The 24564-nt window shown below is 30.2% G+C and overlaps 1 protein-coding gene across 2 annotated transcripts in view; it reads left to right on the forward strand.

Moving 5' to 3' along the window:
- Positions 1–24564, forward strand: part of LOC142325024 (annexin B9-like) — a 58439-nt gene that overhangs the window by 7394 nt on the left and 26481 nt on the right. The window contains exons 2-3 of one of the 2 annotated variants that reach the window (XM_075366274.1): positions 19671–19723; positions 20811–20987. In XM_075366274.1, the coding sequence (XP_075222389.1) occupies positions 19703–19723; positions 20811–20987 (198 nt within the window). In that variant the 5' untranslated portion in view covers positions 19671–19702. Of the gene's footprint in view, positions 1–19533; positions 19724–20810; positions 20988–24564 lie in introns of those variants that run through there. The other variant, XM_075366275.1, reaches the window with a different exon arrangement.

The raw sequence follows: 24564 nt of genomic DNA on the forward strand, positions 1-24564 counted from the left end.
TTATACTATTTGTTTATTTATTTTTATATATGTTTATAGGGAGCGAGAGATAGAAAGAGAGTGAGCGCGATATACGCGCTCACTCTCTTTACATTAGATTTATCACATTTTTGTGGTAAAAGAAATTTATCATTGCTATTTTTTATATCAGCATGTAATTGTGTTATCTTCATCGTTAATTCATTTATCTTAACTGTTGAACTCTTCAATTTCGGGTTGAAAGCCAATTTAATAGCGCGGGCTTATTGTGATTGTTGACTACTGAAACATAAAAACAAGAATTTTCTTTATAACTGTTAGTGAAGTTTAGCTTAAATTTTTTTTAGACCAAAAAGGCGTATCAATCAGATAATCTTAAAACACATATTCTTTGGTTTTTCAAGGAAATCTTACTTTTTTATTTTTACTTACATAGTGTTGTACAATGAATCTTTTTTAAAAATTGGTTCTTAAACGATTTATTTTATTTTTTAATTAATCTACTTTTTTTTTTAATAGAAAATAATAAAATTTCGTGATTTTGTTTTAATAATTTTAATAATATTGTTTTTGATATTTTTCTAGCTGTAATAATACTAGGAGAAAAAAATATACAGTTTTTTGAGTGATCAGAAAATTACATGAGCATGATAATGAAAAACAAAGCTGAACTATTCACATCGGATTTTTTTTTGTAATGCTGGATAAAGCAGATATTTCCGAACATTCTCTCGCCAGCAGTTTTTAGTTTGCTTATTATTTATTTAATTAATAAATCCACGATTAAATAAAAAAAAAGAAGTTACTTGCTGGCAGAAATATAAATTTAATAACGAATCTAGAAAAATGCGTAATCAATCGTCTATTTTCGGAAAACTTTCATTAAGTCGAAGTACTTTTTTTTTGTTACGGAGAAAATATTTGTTATTGACTGATTAAAATGTATCATTTTATGCTTTAATTCTGTTAAACAAGGACTGATACAGAAGAAGATTTGGTATGTTCTGTAATATCAATGTTTAATACGGATGATTTAAGTAAATAAAAAGCTAATAAGGTGTACAGTTTTTTATTTATTGATTGATTATTCAATTGTATATTTGCGTTTGCTTAGATTGTATGTTCTGGAAAAAACAACTCTGTAGTTTTTTCATATCGAAACAAACTGATGATTTTTATTTTTTGGTCACAAGTTGCTCTAAATTCTGTAATTAAACTGTAGAAAAAATTTTGATATTAAGGATTTTATTTGGAAGAATGAACATTTTATGGCTTAAAAAGGTTTTTAATTTAATTTTTTTTTTTTACAAAAAATTGCTATAACTTATTTACTGTACAATTTGTTTTTATTATTTTAAAAATGATGTATTTACGACAGTTTTTTTACAACTCTTTTATTAGTGAATGATACACCAAAATTCCATATCTGTAGTATTTTCTAAGAAATCACTTAATAAATAAGTTATGGGCTGCTAAAAGGTCTGTTTTGACTGGCAATACCAATCTCGACAGACCTTACAATAGGTTCTTAGAAATATCTTTTGGAAGCTCATTTGAATATATTTATAAAGATGCTTTGAAATTTGATTTTTTTTGTCAAATATAATTAAATTTTTTCACACACACCTTTGAATTAACGAAGTTTTTTCTCGTTATTTTGTGATTCTAATTAAGCCTACTAGTAAATCATGTGTAACATAATTTTTATTTGTTTATATACTTTTTTATATTATTAATATGGAACCTAATTCAGGTCATATAATATTAGTATTTTAATATTTTTCTATTCATATAATATTTTATGTTTGAATAAAATCGGTCATCCAATTAGTAATAGTTAGTCGATGAAAGAAGGTGGTGCGGGTATAAGTCTTTATGAGGCTGTCGGTTATTGGTGGTGATTATTGATTAAGGATGGTTTGCCTAAGAGGAGATTGGCCTATATAATCTGGCAGTAGTGGGACTAAAGTGTGTTTAATCGGTTACTAAAGTAAAATTTCTACCAAAATCTCCCAAAAATTCCAGACCTGCCTGAATTTTTCCATATAAGTGATATTTCATGTTTAGGTAAAATAAAGGTTTATGATGTCTGGTGCTTTGTTTTAAAAAAGTGGTGGCAAATGTGTATTTTTTATGTTTACTTTTTTGTTTTTCATATCTCTAAAAATAAATTACTACGTAAAATCTAAGATCGTAAGGTTAAAAAATAGAAAAATTTTACAAAAAAAGGATTTATTCTTTTTGTAAGAATCATAGTTTTTGAATAAGATTTTACTATAGGTAAGAAATGAAAGTGAAACGCAAAACAAAGTCAGAGTTTCAAGAGTACCTTGCAGTTTAATATAGCGTAAGTTATTTAAATATAGGCTGAAGAATTAAAATAAATACAATTTTAAAGAAAGAGAGTTTATCATTTCCTTCCATCACATTTTTTTTTTTTTAATGAAAATGTATTCTCTCCCTCTTTTGAATTCTTTTAATTTTTTATTAATGTATCCGGAATGAATTACGTAATGTTTGGAGGTTTATAAAAATTATCGTTTAAACATTAAAAATTTCCGCTATATTTAGAGATTATAATATTATACATTATTATTACTATTGTTATGCATTATTCCGACAGAATGGAAGGTTTCTCAAACTACAATGGTCCTGAAACTTGGTAAACCAGCTCAGGATCTGCCTTCATACAAGCCTATCAGCATATCAGCTTGCTGTCGACTACATCTTAAGGAATTCAAGAGCCTTGTCCTAATACTATGGACTGTTTCGGATAGCAATGATGTGATATCCGTTCGCCAGTTTGGTTTTGGAACTGGTCTTTCTACTATCGAACAGACCCGTAGGATTATTAATGTCATCAACGAGTGCCTAGAAATGAAGGGATATTGTTCGACGGCGTTCCTGGATGTACTATAGGCCTTTAACAAGGTTTGGTTACGTGGACTTCTATATAAGTTAAAGACGTGACTGCTCCGACCTTTCTATTTAGTGTTGCGTAACTACATAGATGGTCGGTTCTTGCAAGTTAAATTTCGCCAGGAGCTGCCTGGCTTTTTTGAGACTAAGGTGTTCCATAGGGTTCTGTTTTGGGACCGAGTTTGTACCTGGTCTTCACAGCGGATTTCCCTATCTTGGACTGTGCTACTGATGCGTTCTTTGCGGATGATACAGCGATACTGGCGGTTGACGACAACTCGGCTTTGGCCTCGGAAAAACTTCAAACGGCTTGGATGTTATCAATTTATGGCTACGTAAATGAAATATACGGGTTAACCCGGTAAAGTTTAAGCGTGTAACGTTTACGATTGAGGAGGAAAGATTGTCCACCGGTTCATTTTCATAATGCAGGTATTTCGCATTCCAACAGCGTTCGGTATTTAGGATTATACCTGGATCGCCGCATGACGTGGAGGGAAGACGTACCGGAAAAAACGAAAACAGTTTGACGTCAAATTTAAGAAAATATACTGCCAGGGGGTGGAGGTTCTCAACTCTCCCTGTCGAATAAAGTGCTGATATACAAGGTGTTCTTGAAGCCAGACTGGATATACGAAATTCAGCTGTAAGGTACTGTTAGTAAGAGCTACGTGGAGGTCATCGATAGGTTTCAGAGAAAAATTGTAAGGAGCAGAGCGCAACACCGTGGTCCGTGAAAAATATTGAGATTCACGAGTAACTGGGGATCTCATTTGTCTTGGAAAGATTGGACATCTGAGCACGAAGTATATATCACGACTTAACTCTCATGTTAACCCTCTCGTTTTAAATTTGTTGGACAATAACGAGATCCCAGAAGGCTCAAAAGGTTTCACGCGTTAGACTTAGGTATCGGATCCTAATGGTGGAGATGACAAGCCTCCTAAGTTGTACGACTGAAGTTACGGAACAATACAGGAGGATGATCTGTGTCTCGAACGGGTTTATGCTAGGTTAATTATGATGATGGTATATTTGCGGTTTAAATTCCGAATGTGTGTTTACTTTCTGGGCTCTACAATTGTTTATGTATTGGTTATTATTCCGATTGTTATATAATTATTACGATTACGTATTGGTTACTTCTAAATTTAACAATTATCTTTGGATTAAAATTATTTTGTTTTAAAAATCAAATTATTAGGGTTATTTATGTATTGTTTTATTAAATGATTATTTGTTTTGATTTTGAGGAGTATTACCTTCGATGCTCTTCTTTCACGTAATATTTGACATAAAAATTACTTATGGTTTCTATAAGGCAAACCGATTGAAAATAACGAATTAAAAAAAAAAAAAAATAGAGGTTATAAGTAAGTTAACTTTTAAAGCAGCTTATCGAAAAAAAGGGTAATTAGTGTCATTTGAAATCTAAAAAGCTTGTATGTGTGAAGTTTAATGTATATTTTGTGAATACCAATCAATATTACTACGTAAAAAGTTCACTTTTTTGTGTAACAATAGAAAATTCATCAAAACTGCAGAAGTTTGTAATTTTTTTAAAAAACCACATGAAGTTTTTATAAAAATGCATTTTTTTTTTTTAATTTGTCCGGTTCGAAATTTTTTTTAGCTTTAAGACTTACGAAATTGAGGTATAATAGACATTAATTTGGATTCCATTTACAAAACGGTAGGCAGTTTGTTGCAATATTGATGAACGATTTTAGTAAACAGTTATATAATCTTCTTTGCATAAATTTAAACAAAAAAAACAAAAAATGGTACCAAACCACTTTTGTATTAAAAAGAACATAGAAAAAACATTTAAAAAAAAATTATTTTGTATTGAAGATATTTGTTTATTAAGATAAATATATAAACTATTACAGTAACGTATTCGAATAACCCGTTTCGACTCAGAAAATTTTAAGCATGAATATAAAATCGCGTGATTTATAAATCTTATTTGTTCTGAGTAATAGAAATTACTTAACGATATGTAACTTTATCTACGTTTTACTGCACGTGTTGAAGTCTAATGTGTCGAAAACATGTAAACTTGTGATAAACGTTTTATGTTTACACTGCTGTGATTTTAAATTAGATTTACGAAGATATTTCTGTTTCATCATTAAATCTATGTTTTGTACGATTTTGTAGGTTGTACAAGTGAATAGATTTATGTTTTTTTTCTAGGCTGATATGCTTTGTATCTGTACGTTCCATTAAATATAGATTTCAGGTAGTTTAATTTGATTACTGTATTTTTGATTCCGTTTACTTCTGAAACCATTTCTAAAAACTGCTTTCATTTTTCTCTTGTGTGATCCTATTTTATTGTTGGTTAGTTAGTAAAATCATCTCTTTAACGAAAACTTAGATAACGGTTTGGATAATTCACTTGAATCGATGGGGACTAGAAATAGTTTGTAGTAAATAATTTATAATTTTATTACAGTTCGTGTTTATGTGGACTTTAAAAAAAGAGAAGTAAAAATAGAATTGTATTAAAGTAGTTGGGATGGGTTGTAGTAAACTGAACCAGTTCAAAATGTATATAATAATATTATGAACGTATTGTATTTTATAACTAAATAATTATCCTGACTCCCAAAGGGGAAGACATCCTCCGCCATCCTCTCCGTTCCGAGCCGTTATGGGCTTTACTGGAGGTCATCTTCGAAACCTCGGCTTTTGACATATTCCAGTCCGCCTCGGCCAGGATGCCATTGATGCGAATGCCACGAGTGACATTCCCATCGGTGAACTCAAAACAAAACACATCTTACAGAGTCTTAAGTAAGACTGAAAGGACCTGACTAATCAAAGGAATCGAACTATCTACCCGTAGAAGGTAAAAGTGAGTTCAACACACAACACGAAACGTAAAAATATTACACGGAACAATAACAACACAGTAACATTGAAACAAAACAAAACAAGGACAAGAACAACAAAAACATAATTTATAAAACAAAACATCACAAAAAACAGAATACAAGAGAAATCCAAACTAAATAATCAATTAATCAATCGATTTTGTTCTGCGTTTTGGGAGATTCTAACGTGTCTGGTAGATCCTTACTTAACAATCTGTAAAAGATTCTGTGCCAATTTCATATTGTTATTATATCATGTTCCTTTTTTCTACTTTCCATTTATCATTCCTTCAATTTCAGTGTTCAGCAAACATTCTTTTCTCAACCAGTATCCTAATCGATTCGTGTTTATTCTTAGCTTTTTAAGAATTACCTTTCTTTCCCAATTGTTCTTCATTTCTTACTTTATCTTCTCGTAATATGTTTTCCATTTTTCTCCGTACCACATTTCAAGGGTCTTTAATCTTCTTTCATCCTTCTTCCACAGTGTCCATGTTTAAGCATCATACAGTGTTAAGATTACATATAAAATTATACATTTATTTAATTATGTTTGTCTAAATGTCTTTTTTGTGTACAAGTAATTTATTTTAATAAAGTACTGGTTATTAGTAGTGCTGTAATCTCGATCTATAAATAATTGTAAAAAATATTAAAGGAAGATTACGTAATCAAACTATATAAAGGTAGGTTCGGTTCATACTTATAATCGTATCATTTTCGTGTTAAAAACTCTAATTACGGTTCATATTATCATCCGTATCTATATAGTGAGCCCACGATTGTATTTGTGCAACATCCATTATCACGTTAGTAATGATTTTTCGGTTGAGAGCTGTTATTCATTAAATCTATTATTCATGTAAGTATGACTAATATTCCCGTATCACCGTTTTAGTAAAAATGATTATAAAAATCGTTATGAATGCGATACAAATACGGATCGTCATTTCATATAATTCTTATTCATTCAACTGTAATTAGACTTGATTGTATCACTGTTAAATTTGTATCACTGCCTCTGTCATTGATAAAGATAAAAGTGAGGATGCACCATACATTTATATATCACTAGGTTTAATTGTTGAAGTTGTGTGTTAAATCGCTACTTTTTGTGTTTGAGTTCTAAATTCATAAAAGTATGTAATAACAGTTCATAATAATACAACTCTTAACAATATAACGGTTTAATACTTAACCCATAATTATTGTTAGTATTGGATTATGTCAAAAAGCATACGTCTCTGCTGATATGTTTATAGTATACGTCCTGCTCTATCTAAAATGTTGTTTGAAACTTCAGATTTAGTTTCATTATTGGCTAATAATGACATACGATGTATTGTAATGTATTTTTTTGCAGTTGGACGAAAAAATTAGTTTTTTGTAATTAGTGTTTGTCTAGTTGAATTGTGTTTTTATTTTAATTATAATAGGTAACTTATTTTTTTATTTTTCTGTAATTGGACTGGAAGTGTTTGTTTACGTAGGTATTGAAAGTATACCGAGCATGTGCAGGTCACCTTTATACTGTTGGTACGAGTAATTATGTAATCATTTGTAAGGTTTAAAAAATGAAGAGTATTTGAAGGTCAGCTGTCACTTGTTCGTTTACATACCCTTGGTGTTGAATGACTAATAATATAAAGAAGTAGAACTTGAAGAACGACTGATGTTCTTTATTTACATTGTATACTACATATATATTTCAGTTGCGTTAGAAATAAATTATGCATAAGTATTTGTATCTATTCTATTAGTTTAGTGAAATCCAATTTGTTAGTTCTTTTAGAACTAGTGTCAGTTCGTTGTTATATTTATCGATTTTTATTTTGACCTTTTGTTTATCTTTCTGGTGACTTTTATATCGTTAGAGAATATACTTTCTGATATTATTTATTCGTATTCGCTGGCTTAAGCCGATTGTTTTTTCTTCGTGGATTTAATATTTTGCGTGACCTTGTACGGGAGAGAGAATAGGTAGGACGATTACACTGTAACGCTCATTTTATCCCCTCCTCTATCTTTTGTTCGAATCAGGATAATAAGCGTTATGTCCATAACTAATTAATTACCTTACAATTTCATGTCAAGCTTTTTAATCTATATTATTGATTACTGTTATAATTCAATTCTGTTTACTATTATGAATATACAGTTTCCTAAAAATGAATTGATTTGTTTTCTAAAAAAATGTCTGTAAAATAACATAAATTATGATTGAATTTTTTTTAAATTTCTGATCTTGTTTTCTTGAATCAGGTTTTATAACATTTTTTAATATTAATACAATTACTGATTAAGAATAATAGGCTTAAATTATGTTCTTTCTTGAAATTAAATAGTTTTACATAAAAATACGATCGCATCTTGTTATATTGTATCGTATCTCTAAAATATGTTAGAAGGGCTAAATATCTAAATAGATCTCGTCTAGTTAATAAGGCTGTTAAAAAAAATTAATGTAATATTTATCATTTCTCCTTGCTATAAATTCTATATATTTCATTGCTGTTCGATCATAAAATGTGTAATTTTAAAAAAAAGAATGTAATTACCCTCTAAAACTTTTGTAAAAATTATTACGATTTCCTAAATTTTATGGAATTATATCGTGCGTAGATCTTTAATTCTGAACGTTTTTTAAAAATTTATTTGTCTTATTTTTGTCCTTTGAATAAAGTTTCATCTTCAGAGAATAAAACACTGGTGGATGGAGGAGATGAGTGGAACCATGGTGTGAAATTTTAAATAAGTAATAATTATTTTTAATGAAAATTATATCTACTTTTGATCCTTTAATTTTTTTTCGGAAAATCTTTCTCAACGAATGTCATTAAAAAAAAAAATGTGGTAGAATGAAGTCCCCGTTACAATCTTTAAAAATTGTTTTTCTTGGAAGTTGGGTTTTGTAATTGAAATACACGTTTATTTAATATATCAATTAAAAGTGTAGCTTCGATCAGAAGAAAATTAGAGCTCTTCAATCAGGGATTCAGAAAATATTTCTTAATAGTGATGTAGAATATTTTATGGGATTTACTTTTTATAACCACAACTGAAGTTTATTCTTAATTAGCTGATGGTGAAAATTATTATTTTTTCATAGTGTAATGGTGGTGGTTTCCTTGTAAATATTTTAAGTTAAGAAATTTCTAAGATTTAAACTTAAAATAACTTCAGTCTAAAATTTTTCATTAAAATTAGTTATCTCATTTTTGTGTAATCTGTGAGCAAACAGAGATAAAGATTCAAATCTATGTTGTGGTTCATTTTAATATAAAAACAAAATACATGTAGATTAGTTTAGTTTGGACTATTAGATTAGTTTACCTAGGGGAAGACACCCGCTCCATTCCGAGCTCTTATGGGATTTACCGGAGGTCATCTTCGAAACCTCGGCTTTTGATATATTCCAGTCCGCCTCGCCCAGGATGCCACCGATGCGAATGCCATGACTGACATTCCCATCGGTGTACTGCTATTTAATGAGCTCAAAACAAACACATCTCACCGAGTCTTAAGTAAGACTGAAAGGACCTAACTAATCAAAGGAATCGAAGTATCTATAACAATAACAACACAGTAATATTGAAACAAAACAAAGGACAAAAAACATAACTTATAAAACAAAACATCACCAAAAACAGAATACAAGAGAAATCCAAACTAAAATCCATTAATAAATTGCGTAGTTCTGTTACATGGGCATTTTGCTATTTTTCGTTATCTGTTCTCTTCTTGTCTTTCATTACCATCATTATTATTATTATTATTATTAATAACGCCTAAGAGAGTGTGCTAAATTTAATTTTCTTTTTATAGGGTACAAGGTTAGTTCTCTGGTAATTTTCTCTTTGTCAATTGACCATAATGTATGTCTATACTTGTTTTTAATCCTTCATTAAGTCAACTCTGGATGGTATAATAATTTTTCAAGGCTATAAAAGTTTTTATTAGATTAATACCAAGGACCATACTATTCAGCTACCTAAATAACGTTTCATTAAATAAAAAGTTTTTTTGTTGTTTGTAATAATATTTTTTTTATTACTGTTTTAATGAGCAAACTAAACATGCAATTGAGAATTTAAGACAGATATATTAATAGCATTAAATTGTTGTGTTATTATTTTATTGCGATCTAACTGTTGGCTGCAGTCAGAATCTAATAAACCTCTCTCACTCTCTCTCTCTCGCAATAAGTGCGTTTGATGTTACAATTGTGTTGTTAATTTGATCGTTTTTATTATTGAGCCTGGTTTAGTAGTGCTTTTAGAATAATTCTCTCTCTTTCTCTTATGCTAATATCTATACGTATATAGAGGGACAGAAGTATGTATTTATATATATATAATATTATGTATTATTATTTTAATGATCATAACCGATTTTAATCAATAAGTTGGCAGATCTTATAGGTGGTTAAGTAGTTTATTCGTATAGAAACTGAACATAATATCTTTTCTCGTACACCTAAGTATTACTCTTTGTAACGCAAAAAATAAATATATTGCCTTATTTGTTACAAGATAATATCAGTATAAAACTACTTCTTTAATAAGTTGAAAATTTTAATTTCCTAACAAAACCCGGTACTAAACAAAACTCTACATAGCGTTAGATTTCATGAAATCTCGTTTAGATTTTTTAAAAGTAGTTCCAAGCTGTAATGTTAAATTTTATCTGGATTATATGTAGCTGTAGTACATATTTTATAATGCCTAATTTATTAATCGATGGTTTAATCTTATTGCATATGAAATCGGTTGATCATCTTATGAAAATTTATCGATTAACAAAACGTCCAAAAATCTAACACCGGGCAAAATAAATAATACTACGATAGTCGTAAATAACAATATTAACGAGGGTCGTTAAATAATTGAAGAGGTAATTGGTAACAGCAGAAAAACAATTTAATAAAATAAACTGAAACTGTTTGCCGTTCAAGTTGGCATGCCTGATATAAAAAATATCAGCTGTTTGAAAACAATTTCCATTATTATAATCTTTTATCTCGGAATCTCGGCTTCGCTTGAAACGTGAACCGTGAAAGAACAGTTTACTGATAAGATTTTCGTTCTCTGAAGATATATAAAAAAACCTTCAAAAAGATTTTTACAACTTTAATCCGAAATTATGTAAATTCGAAATTCGCTGGTGGATGTTAAAACGGCATGGTAAAAAGTGTATTAACCGTGAAAAGTTTTGTAAGTGGATTGAATAATTTAAATCGAGCAGAACGTCAACAATTTTTATCGTAGCGGAAGACCGGGGGTAAGTTTCAAGTTACGCTTTATAAATTCATAATAATGATCTTATTCGCAAGGACATACGCATACAAGGTTGGGAAATTGCTGAAATTTATATTGCTTGTATTGGCTTTACCATTCTATTATTCATGATAACCTTAATTAATGCAAAACTTGTATTAGGTGGGTTCCGAGACAGTCAAAATCACAAACGCCTGAATTCACATTTAGAAGGTAATGGTTTTTTTTTGATTGTATAATAACTTGTAGAAACAGTCGAGTTCACCGGCCACCTAAAAAATCAAAACCTACGTAGTCAGCCGGTTAAGTGATGCTAACGATTTTTTGTAATTAAAAAAGCTCAATTTTTTGGAAGAACAACGTAGAATCAACTGCGCAAGGTCTTTGTGACGTTAAAAAAATAAAGTGAAACTCGCAGTAAGCCGGAAACGTCCTGATTTTGTTTCAAAAGGCCTAATTCTTCTGAATGATAATGACCGTTCCCATACCGCTTAAAAAACAATTGAAGCTATTCAAAAGTGGTTAGGAAATGTTACCACATCCATCCATATAGTCCAGATTTTGCATTATCACGTTTTTGTTTGTTTGTTTGGTTCTTGTAAATAATTTTTACGTGACACCGAGTTCGGCAACAATAAGCAAATCAAGAATGCGGTACAGGAATGGTTTTGATTCTTAGATGAATAATTCCTTATTACTGGAAGAAGACAGCTCGTAGAAAGACGGGGTAATACCTGAATCTAGCTGGGATTATGTTGAAAAGTAATGTTAGTTTCGTTGTTGAATAAATAGTAACTTTTCTGCGGTCATTAGTTCTTTTAATTATTGACCAACCCTACTATTATAATAATTAATGATATATACTATCTATGCGGTTAGCGGTGGTGTATACCACACCACCAATTAATTAACAGGAAGCTATTAAGCTTCCTGTTTGAAGGCTTTTGTGACAAATTAAAATTAGGGTGCGTGGCAAAAATATTCCCTCATATTTGTTTCACCGATACAAGTAGGCGCTCTCCATAAAATAAATTTTTCTAGAAGTCTAATTTTTCGTTTTAAATAAGATTTTTATACGTTTTAGTATTTTATTGTTATTAATTAAATCTAATCCGTTAATAATATAATTAAAAATCCTTCATCGCAAATTAAATAAAAGTTTTAGTCCATTGATTATAATACAATGGACTAAAACTTTTAGTCTAATTTTAAAACTAATTATTATAAATGAAATATTAAAAAGTAATGCAGATCATGTTTGTGAATGAATGCTTCTCAAAAAGTAACTCGTGAAAATTCATCACCCATTGCGTATTCTGAAAAAAATTGATGAAAGGATGAAAAAATCATATGAAAGTTGAAAAAATCGATGAAAGGATTTATAAATCATTTTCTAAAGATGTCATCTTATAACGTAGGTTTCCGTTCGTTTCGGGTTTTAATTATAGCACAAAATAACTTTGTTTATAACACCTTGTTTTAATAAAATTATTAAAATAAAATTACAGTATAAAATAGGAGATGACAAGCCAGTTATTCTCTCTATCTGATTTTACTCTATAATAAAAAATAAATTATGTTTACTGTTATGCAAATATTCTAATGAATTGTGAAAGAGCGAATTGAAAAGATCCAAAAAGGAACATCACTTGACAAAGTAATATAATTTTCGTTTATAAAAATCTTTTAAAAAATTAAGAAATATATCAATTGTAACAAATTTAAAATTTGAAAAAAAAGGTTCTAAAAAAATTGTAAATAAATTACTGTGACTTTCGGAAAAAAGTGAACAAGTTAAAAGCGATCAAGTTATTATCCAATAACACCCAATCTTGTCCAACCAAGTTAATGTTATGCCAGAAGGTTAGTAGAATGAGCGCTACTGTTGGTCTCGACCACTGATGTGGATAAAACTGGATAGGGAATCCTTATTCCGTAAAACATAATTAAGTGTTCGATATTGGGGAGGATAGCTCTTCTGGGGAGGGGCATCACGGCAACCAGAAGCGGAGGTCGTGTTGCCCCAATGAACCAGTTGGGACCCCGATGGGTATGTCCGATGGGCGGACATTGCTGATGGGAGGCGATGAGGTTAGTCTTCGCCGCGTCACATTAGGTCAATCAAGGCAACATCTTTTAGGCGGTTACCGGTTTACCTGGTGTGGTTAAAAAAAGGGCAGTAAAAAAAAAAAAAAAAAAAAAAAACTATATTGAAGCATACTTCAGCGCCGCAAAATGAGATGCTGGGAACTAAATAAAACCATTATACGGTTGAACGAGTATAATCATGATGGTAGGGCAGTGTTTTATCCCTACTCTTACACTTACCTTGCGCATGCGCCGTTTCGTTTTATTTAGTTCTACCACTCATTTAGTGGCATTAGTGTATGCTTCAAATTTTGCCAATTCCAATATCGGGGATCCCCTGTCCAGTTATATAGAAATCAGAAGTCTCGACTCTCCGCAGTAACAACTTTTAATATTGGCGGCGAAGCCAGTATGTCTACCTGAAAAGCACTGCAATTTTATCCATATTCAGAGTTATTATTTAGTGAAAATCCATCCAGTAGAATGATATTTTGGACTGTTAAGGAAGAATTTTGTAACCTTGTTAAATAATTATGTTCTGATATAAATTATTGGTATCATCTCCGAAGAAAATAAGCAGAATATAGTGAACAGAAAGGAACAATAAACGTAGAACGGATGTTGTTATTATTACTGGATTTTTTAATACGGAAGTAGAAATTAACTAAATATTCATACATACATACATAATATTCATGTTTATGGGCCAGACTACTACTGATGTACACATCTGTATTCTAAAAATTTTTAAGCCGTATAAATAAATGATTGTTCGGAGAAATAAGAGAGTAAAATATAAACCGCACTCGTAATATTTTTATTCAATGAATATTTCATTAAAATGTGATCTTTTTACGTAATTTTTAATAAATTTTTAACATTTCTGCCTCTGAAAAAGTCGGTTTTTTTTTTAATTCCCTTGTAGTAGAAAATAATGGAAAGTTTTTGAAGCCGATTTCATGCAAAGTATTCCTCTTCAATATTTTCAAATTGTTGATCACCAACGTCTCGTCGAGCACTAGAAGCAAGTAATATCGTATGGCGCTTAGTTGGGGATATTTAAATGTAGCGTAATGCATTTGAGAGAATTTTCGTTCGTTTACTGCGACAGGTTGTGATCTAGCATTGTCGTGAGAAGCAACGCGTTGCGATCGAGATTTCACGCCTTTTAAACCGATATATTGCCTTGACCTTGATTTACCGTTGATTATAATATGTATCATTTTTTTTAATGTATTTATTATTTTTTTATGAAGAAAATTGACATTTTTAACTCTTTTACAGTCGCTGATGTGGCAAGAAATTTACCCGTAGACAATGGGATTTTTTCGTTTACTTGATCTACTTTCCCCTTTTTGTTTGGTAATGCACTGATTCGTTCGTCTGTGGTTTGTAGTGATGCATCAGAGTTTTATCGTATGTAAAAATTTGATTAAAAAATAAATCCCTTTTTGCTTCTAACCGTACCAACAATTTTTAATTTGTTTGGTCTCGAGCAATTTTCTACGTTCCTTTTACTGTATGATCTAGTTATTTGTTCTTACTCGCTCATCTTGCAGTGAAAAATTAGCCGTGTACGATCGTTTACTATTTCCATGCTATGAATTACACTCGCAATTACCATGGTATAACACATTGTTTTCTTAACTTCTAAAAAGCACAAGCTTTGTAAGCTTAGAGAACTTATATTATCTGAGAATGTAGATTTTCGTTACTCGTATTTAGAAAATTACCTTTACCAGTCGAATGAACGGTGAGGTCGACCATAAATATCATCTTAATAATTGGAATAATGTATTTTTGGTAATTACGAACGATTGTCATCGGAACTCCAAATAATTCTAATATAGTTAACAGTTAGTTGCCTTGACATTTTTTCGCGCTTTGTTTTGCTTTTTTTATAGCCTGAAAACTGCAACGATACCACCATGTTATCTGTTCAGGTTTTATCTAAGTAAAAAGCATACTCATGTTGTATTTAATCGATAATAAAAATTAAATTAATTTATTAGGCTGTTTGTTATTTTTTCTTTTTCACGTTGGTTTATTAACGTCGATAAAATGTTACAAATTCAGCTGGCCCAATAAAATCGTAAAATAATTGATTATTATGACTTTCACTCGGTTGATCCCGTGTCGAATCCCCCAGTAAGACTAGATATTTTTCGTCCATTACAAATATTCTATTTTATCCCCATCCGCAATTTTTTTTTAACAAGTGTGAATAAATCATAAATAAAAATCAAGTAATATTTATCTACCTATTTACGCTTTATAAATTAACAGGAATTAACTAATAAGGGTCGTTAAATTTAAAATATGTACGGGTGACCCAAATACTAATTACTGAAAACATTCTCCTGTTTGGCTGAACCTTTTTAAGATTAATGTACGAATAGTAGTGACGTATGCCACTTAAAACAGTTAAGTAAAAAAAAGAAGATTTTTTTTTTTGACATGACGAAAAAAGATTGTAAAGTAAAATGTAAAAAAAGAAAGAAATATAGCATTTACTAGGGTGTAGAAGAAGGTAAATTACAGTCATAGTTGGTTAATTCCAACTGAAATTTCGTCTATTTTATGCATTTTAATTTTATTCTTTATGTTTGTTAATTGTAATATGATAATTCAGAATTTCATTGCGTTCATAAGACAAAAATTTATGAAGAAAGTATCCATAAATAGATTTAACGAAAAATTTATTACTCAGTCGATTTATTTATTTTACGATCATTTGTTTCTTTTTAATAATTTATTTAATGTGAAAATAAAAATCCTATCCGAATTATACGTGAAACTTTCTATTTAAAAATTGTATTACGTGTTTTATGTATAATATAAGTAATGTAAACTGTAAATTATATTAGTGGATTATTAAATGTATTAATAATTTTGACGAATCATTCGAAAAACTGAAATCGTAAAATAAATGATTATATATATATATATATATATATATATATAATCTCGATTGTCATCCAGACCTTTCCAGGGTGGTTTTATTTTTATGCCTAATAACATGTCTAAATGTATTAATTTTCTTTTGCGTGCTAGTTAACTATATCGATAGTATCTTATTTTTTTAACTTAAAACAAGTTTTTTTAGACTTAGAAAAAGTGTTGTAAATATTTACTGCTTTTTCCCCTGTTACGTAAACATTATGTATACCTTGTATGCTTTTAGGGCGACCGAATGGGGTGGTGGCGGGAGAAACGCCAAGCAAACCAATACATTATGTATTTATAGAAATACATAAAATTATCGTCTTTATTAGTTATTAATTATTTGTGTAGTTATTATATTTAAAATTTATGTATTTAATATACTTTTATATATTTAAATGCACTCTTATAAATAAGAGTACGGAGTTTACCGCAAAATTCCGTACCGTATTACCTAGAAACATTTTTCTGATGTTTTCTGATTTCTCATGTTAATCAGGTGTACATAATCTGATCAAGCTAAGGAAAAAACTAATTTTACAAAATAAATAGGTAAAATTAAATTCTTGGATTCAAACTCTTCTTAATTTTCGAAAAAAATGTTATTTGGAAATTCCGAACTGTTTCTACTTGAAACAGATAAATGCCAAACTTCCTCTTTGTATCCAAAGTAAGCTTATGAAATTGAAATAACTTTGTATGTTTGAATAGGACTGGAAGTGTCCGTAATCTTTGAACGATTTAAAATTTTTTTAGACTCCATTGTACATCCCCCCAAAAAAAATGTAGTCTTCATAATGAAATTAATGGCTCGTGCAGTTTCAATTTTCTCTATTTCTATTTTTTTTTAAAGATTCTGTAAAGTGAATAATCAAAAGGGGTAGTATAATTATAAAAATTGTCTAACCTAGAAAAAAATCTAAGTAATGAAATAATATTTTTCATTGATATGTATGAGGGACTGTATGAAAAAACGTAAATCTCCAGGACATATTTTTAGATTAACTTCATCCCAGCTCATGTAGTGAAAATGATACGTTTACTTGTAGCTAAGTTACAGTTAAGGTTTCGCATATAAGGATGTGTTAGTAATTTGCTAAACTATAAGTAGTGATGGGCAGATTGAACTTACAGATTTGGTAACGTTAATATGTGTTTAGTTTGGCTAGATCTCGCCTGTCAACCTTCCGTACCGAAAAGTTAGGATTGTTTTACATTCAAAAGTCCAAATATAAATTCTTAGAAGTTCACTGACTCTCAGAATTCAAGGAATCTAAATGAAGTAGTTGTCAGTTTTTATTCCTGGTTAGGCACATAGCGTGATAACAGTGTTAGGTAACCTAAATACACAGTGATACAAATCAAGCGTCATTTTGGCACGCGATCGGAATACAATTATATTGTCCTGAAAGTTGTAATTTTTCATAATTATTTAAATTATGTAGAAGTTGTTCTTGGTTTAATGATCCATTTTGCCAAAAATATCCATTTAATGGATGTAAGTAATTCAACATTTTGGAGTAATTAATTACAAAAATTCAACATTTTGGTGCGACTTGCACATCAAAATCACTTTAATTGCTTCTATTGGATAGAAACATCTCAAATAAGCGGTCAGAAAGATAGTAGCTCATAGCTCAAAATCTTTTCAACCTACTCTTATATCTTATACCTACTCTATCTTATATAAAAAATTAAAACGAGTGCGTCGGTGCATGGACACACTACGGAAGCGAACCTTCTTACGTAATATTACATGAATTATTAATGGCGCAAGATAATGTATTCGCAGTATACACAAATGATACAATTTTTTATTAATAAGAAATTTGAACTAACAATGAAATTCAATCTGTTAAGGGCTAAATCCAATCTATGATTTAAATATGAGCGTGATCAAATATGAGTGTTCACAAAAGAGTAACATTGTAGTTCTTTGAACTCAATTCCTGAATGTACTGTGTTAACGGCAAGCACGTGACGTTTTTTTCGTGACGCTCTTCTTTTTTTTTATCAGTTGACTCCCCGTCCCAAAGCCTGCGTTAAGAAACTTCGCTTTAACAACCGGTTGATAAATATGGATGTAAGTTTTGTGCAGAATATCTACAGATAACAGTCATGTCGAAGCAAATGCTTTAAGAGGCTTTGGTAATTACATTGAAAAATGAGTAGCTTCATTTTGATGATCGATAATATTTTTATTTATTTCATCTGTAACTTGCTTCTGGAACTAGCATCATAGAAAAATATCGTCATCGTTTGTCTTTCCTTGATTACCACAGCTATTTGAATTCATTAGTCCATTTTTGTTTATAATACTTGTGAAAAAATAAGTACAATTTTATCGTATTTAGACGGCCATAAATGCAAGGACGATGGCCACTTGAAGATTACTCTCACTAGCAATGGCGGTTTTAATATCAACAAAGATATAATTATTACTTAGTTATTTATTTGTGCAGTAACAACAGGCTTTCGCCCACTTACAGTTACCGATGGTTGATAATGAATTTTGTAGCGTGTGATAAATGCCATGCTTGAACAGGATTCGAACCCGGAACCTCCGGATGAAAGGCCGAAATGTTACTACTCCGCCACGGAGGTTGGCTATATTATTGATAATTACTCAATAATATAGCATTGCTTCATCTATTTGCCGCAAGAGGTATTGCGGCAAATAGATGAAGAAAGAAGCATTTGGAAAAATATAGTTAAAAGAAGAGACAGACTTATAGGCCACATACTAAGGCATCTTGGAATAGTCGCTTTAATATAGGAAGGACAGGTAGAAGGAAAAAATTGTGTAGGCAGGCCACGTTTGGAATATGTAAAACAAATTGTTAGGGATGTAGGATGTAGAGGGTATACTGAAATGAAACGACTAGCACTAGATAGGGAATCTTGGAGAGCTGCATCAAACCAGTCAAATGACTGAAGACAAAAAAAACTCAATAAAATAATTATTTTATTCGAATAACCGAATATAATATGTAAGTAAGTTAGTACGTTTTGTACCGCGCATGTTATTTCAAAATTAAATCATCAATCAGGCGGGGTACATTTGAGGGAAGCATTCGAAATTTGCGGTGATGCAGAAATACAAGACGAAAACTAACAACTATTTATCGGCGGAAAATTTGTGTACTGTTATACCTAGAAAGCAAGTGTAATACAATAAAGATTTATTTAATTCTCTAACTTTTTGCTTCAAGGTAATATCATTTTTAAACGACTCCGTAATTGGACAGTATAACGTTATCGTTAATACAGTGATTGATGATTTCGTTCAGGGTGTTTATTTTGTTTGAATTTCCTATGCGGAAAACTATAATGTTGCATTTTCTTAGAATCGCTGTGAAGAACTAACATATAACGTTCTACAAAACGCGCATCACATGTTGAATCGTTTATGTACTTTCTCCCACTATCGGACTGACTCAGTTGTTTGATTTAACTTAGTGGAGGGGTGATCGAGCAGTCGGACAAGTGCAGTTCAGTATTACGTCCAGTTGTGTTTTTTCAGTCTAATTTTAGGTTCCGGCATTCGTATTGTCTTATTTGATATTAACAATTTTGTTTTCAGGTACATTGCAGTTTTAGATTTGTTTGAACAAGATGACGTACTATGTCTATCAGGTAAGCCTACTTCTTAATAGAAGAAAACACTAGATCTTACGATTTATACAATACCTAGTTATAAATATTGTACAGTTAATAAATTTAGAAAGTGTTACTGTTTATTAATGGCCCAATGAATTATATGTAGTGACCTTTCTTGTAAATCACAGTATATTGAAACGATTCATTTTATTTTAGATCAATTCTGTTAGCTAATTTGTAACTGCTATTTTGAATCCTGGTCAGGCATGACATTTTCACATGCTAAAAGTTTTTATCTCTGAGGCTTAAAAAAAATTTGTAACATCTAGACTATTCCTAGATGATGTGTTTTACTGAAAAAAATGTGTTTATATAGTATTTAATCAAATAATTTGTCACCCTTAACCTAACAACTCTACACATTTATGTATAATAGGATTTTTATTAATTTACTTTACACCAAATGCCACCAGTTTATAAAAGAAGTTATTGTTTTATTGGATTATTGTTGAACTGGTGGTATTGTATGCAGGCGAGATATTTGTAAAACTTGATCTTTACTTGATTAAATTTACTAGATAATTTTTCCATAAACTTCTGATATCCTGTATTTAGTATACAGAATTGCTTTTGTAATATCTATCTGTGTCAGTGAATTACTTACTTAGACTTGAAAGCTGTAGTTTACACCCTTGGCCAGATATTGCATTATTATTTGTATATTTGAGAAAGTATCACTATTCTTATAAGTTTTAAACCTACGCAGTTTTTTTTTTTTTTCAGTATTACCTAGACTTGTATATAGAATAGTTACTCAGAATGTAACTATGCTCCTGATTAATAATAAGTTTTTATCTTAGTAATATGAAATATTGCTTTTTATTGTACACATTGGTTGTTGAATAATCATGAATGTATTCTTATATTGTATTGAATGTATTCAATAATAACATTGAGTTACAGAGTTCAGATTTATTTGAAAAAAAATAAAAACTCATTTGTTAGCTTTATGAGTTGATACTAGGAAAATCACGTCTTTATTTTTTTGGGGGTATTAGATTTAAGCTTTTTTAATGGAAGATAATTTTCTAATTTTTTTTTTGTAATTTGTTTTATCCTTTAGTGCTGTGGTACAGTTTTCCCAGCTGATTCATTTGATCCAAATGAAGATGCTGCTGTGTTGAGAAAAGCCATGAAAGGTTTTGGAACCGATGAGCAGGCAATCATTGACATACTTGGCCATCGTACAATAGCTCAGAGACTTGAGATTTTTGCTAGTTTCAAGACGCTATATGGAAAGGTATAAAACCTGATAAAATTTTATAGATTAAGTATTATTAATGTGCTTATCTTCATGGTAGAGTGGTAGTGTCTCAGTCTTTCACTCGAGGGCCTGGGTTCAAATACCAGTCAGGCATGGCATTTTTCATACACTAAAAAATTTCATTTTCATAACCCACGTACACAAACTAAGCTGATGTGGCAATATCATAAAGAGAAAAAAATTTGTTTATGCTTTTAGGAATATTAAATTTGAATGGTACTTTTATGTTTATTAGGGATTGTTAACATTATTTATTTCTTAAATTTTATAATTTTTTTTAATATTACTTATTTAATGGGTTTTGTACTGTGGACAGGGCTAAATAGCTGTCCTAACCTTGCCCAATGACTGGGCTGTTTAATGGTTGAAAGTGGCATATTTTGTGTGTACAAATTGCTACACATTTAACAAAACCATGCAAACTAACTTATCAGCTAATTTATATTGTTGTTTTTATTGTTATTGTAATAAAAATAACAGTAATTTATACATTATGTTGAGATTTTTGTGCATTTGACATGTTAGTTTTGTTAACATAATCTAAACTATTTAACTTAATAAATAATATTTTGCGATAGCAGTCATGCATTATTATTATTATTAAATGAGAAATATAATTACAATGTGGTAAATGAATGAGGAACAAAAAAAATTTTGTCTCAAAAAAGTAGATGGGCTTTAACTGTGAAAACAGATGCATATCTCATTAGTTAAAAAAGATTAATTTAAAAAAAAAATATTTTTTTGTATTTACAGATCTATTAGTAAAGGTTTCGATGATAGCATAAGCACTTAAATATAAAAAATCAACACAAACTGACAAATTGTGTTTTAGTATCAAGAATCATTAAATTCATAATAACATAAAGTTATGAACAATAAATTATTTATAAGAGTTTATAAGGAAATTATGATTTTCAAAAAATAATTTAAGAATAAAAGCTTTTTAATAATAGTAATTTATGTACACATATGCAAGCATGCATGCATATGTATATGTGTGAGGCACAGATAAGGTATTGCAATGATTATAGATTATTAAATTCAGTCTAGTTAATAGTAGAGCCCATGAAGGTTGAAACAGTTTTTGTTGAGTAAGACCAAGGCCAGTTTTCATTCTCTGTGAACAATACTATCTCATCTTTTACAAGGGGTTTGGAAAGTTCTTGCCCTGATGAAGAAAACAACATTTTTCAGAATTTTGTTTTTAATTTCTTCAATGTAGTTACCATTCAATTCGATACATTTAGACTAAGAACTTTATAACTTTTTAATATTCTTATAATGTGATTAGTCCATCTTTGCAAAATAAGCGGTTATCTCAGCTTTGACCTCATCATTTGAATTGAATCTTTGGTCACTGAGCCATTTCTTCAGGGTTGGAAAAACGAAGTGATCACTGGGAGCTAAATCTGGTGAATATGGTGTATGTGAAAATACTTTGGAATGTAGATACACACACTTATGAGTTTTGCAGCAACATCTTGAGATGTGTGTGTAGGTGGATTTTCTTGGTGAAAGAACACTTTTGTTTTTATCATATATCGACGTTGATTCTGAATAACATCTTTCAGTGGGTCCAGTAATGAAGCCTAAAATTCCCTGGGGATGGTCCAGTCTTTTTCCATGTAGTCTATGAGCACCACACCATGAGAATCGTGAAAATTTGTAACTATGATGTTTTCTGTAGGTGGAATTGTTTTCACTTTCTTTGGCACAATTTCACCTGCTCCCACCCATTGTTTAGTCTTTGGTGTGTAGAAGTGAATCATGTTTCATCTGTTGTTATAAGTTGTCAAAATAATCAGCGGAATCACATTTAAGTAAACCTAAATATCATTAAATATTCAGTCGAATGCATTTTTGGTCAACTTTTTATAAATGCAGTGTTACCCCAGTGAGTGAAAAGCTTTTTCATACCAAAACATTGTATACAGTGTGGTGATCACAATCTATTGAGATGTTAGTGGTATGGTATTGTGGATTTTTGTGACAATTTTGTCTATCGTAGTGACTTTTAGGCGTTCTCATTGTTCATCATCTTGGACGGATGTATAGCCATGTCTAATTCAGCAATCCATTATTTTATTATCAAAAATGAAGGGGAAAGATTGTTTAAAGTGGAATCTAACTCTTTTTGTATTTGTCAAATTTAAATCTTTTAAAACAGTGTACTTTATGACAGCTTAATCTTCAGTTTTATCCACTTTTCAGAAGTTGTAAAATCTTGTTTGCCCTACTCGATTGCCAAAAGCAAGCAATTAAATGCATCTGTCTGAAACTTTACAGCATGCCATTTAAAGGATCATATTTGACAAATATCATTGTCATATTTGTAGCATCTTTGCGTCAGGCCAAGAACTTTCCGAATGATTCTGGATCCCTAAATATATTATATCAGATTACACTTTTTTTCATTATGTATTTGAATATTTAATAATATTAATGTGGTGTCAGATGTATCTGTCACCAGAATGCACCATCCATCCAAAGAGCAGCTGCTTGCAGAATTAACAAGTATAATTGTGGTTTGTATTTTGTCCTTTTTTTCACTACATTTTACTTAGAGAGCTACTGTTAGAAATTAAATTCTGGTATTACAGAACTATCAGGTTATAGGATTCTATTTTATTATTTACCATTATCTACAGTATATATGACTGAATATCTAAGTTGTAAGATTCCAAGTTTGTCCCTGATAACATGCTTGAACTTCATGTGTAAAAAGAATCTTTTAAGGTAGTCAAGATATTAATTACAGTGATAATGACCTGAGGTAATGTTAAAGTCATATTAATATTATTATAAAATTTTAATGATTCGTTTTCAAATCTTAAATTAAAAGACTTTTCAGAAGTAATTTTGCAACTCTGCTTTAGTGGAGTTACCAGTGGTGGCATTGTAGTTAATCGTGTTAAAGTAATTTTTAAACCTCTATAGTGTGTTATAGAATAATGTGTTTTAAATGTATAAAAACTATTATATGTGACATATTTATTTCCAACCCCTATAACCATTCTACAAACAGCAGAAACATACAAGTTCCTTACACATACATGGTGCATCATAATCTTTGTCAATTAACAACTACATTGAAAAACTTGGTACAAAAAACAATTGGCACAAGTTAATGACTCCTATCCACACTTACAACAATATCTCGATGATGAATGAACGCAAAACAAAGAAACAGAACAAGAAAATTCATAAACTTGTCTGTTCATTGATCAGAGATCATTCAATACTGTCAGTATGTTTTAATAAGGATTACAGTGTCGGCATTCTAAACTACAGTCAAAATACATAAGATTATTCAGCAAATTAATAAAAATTCACTGAAAAAGGTAATAATCTAGCAGAATACAAATTAAATTACAATGATTGTATCAATTACTACAAGGGTGGGGTGAAAAGTTCCAGGCCTCCCACAGAGATGGAATTAGTATGCTTAATTTCTGAACAGCATTGCGTGATTCCACTCTTAATTAATTTATTATAAGAGTTTCAAGTTGCTACAGCATAGAGTATTTAGAGACTGACAAAGTGGAGAAGT

This window comes from Lycorma delicatula, chromosome 5 (genome assembly GCF_047948215.1).
Source record: "Lycorma delicatula isolate Av1 chromosome 5, ASM4794821v1, whole genome shotgun sequence".
Classification (NCBI taxonomy): domain Eukaryota; kingdom Metazoa; phylum Arthropoda; class Insecta; order Hemiptera; family Fulgoridae; genus Lycorma; species Lycorma delicatula.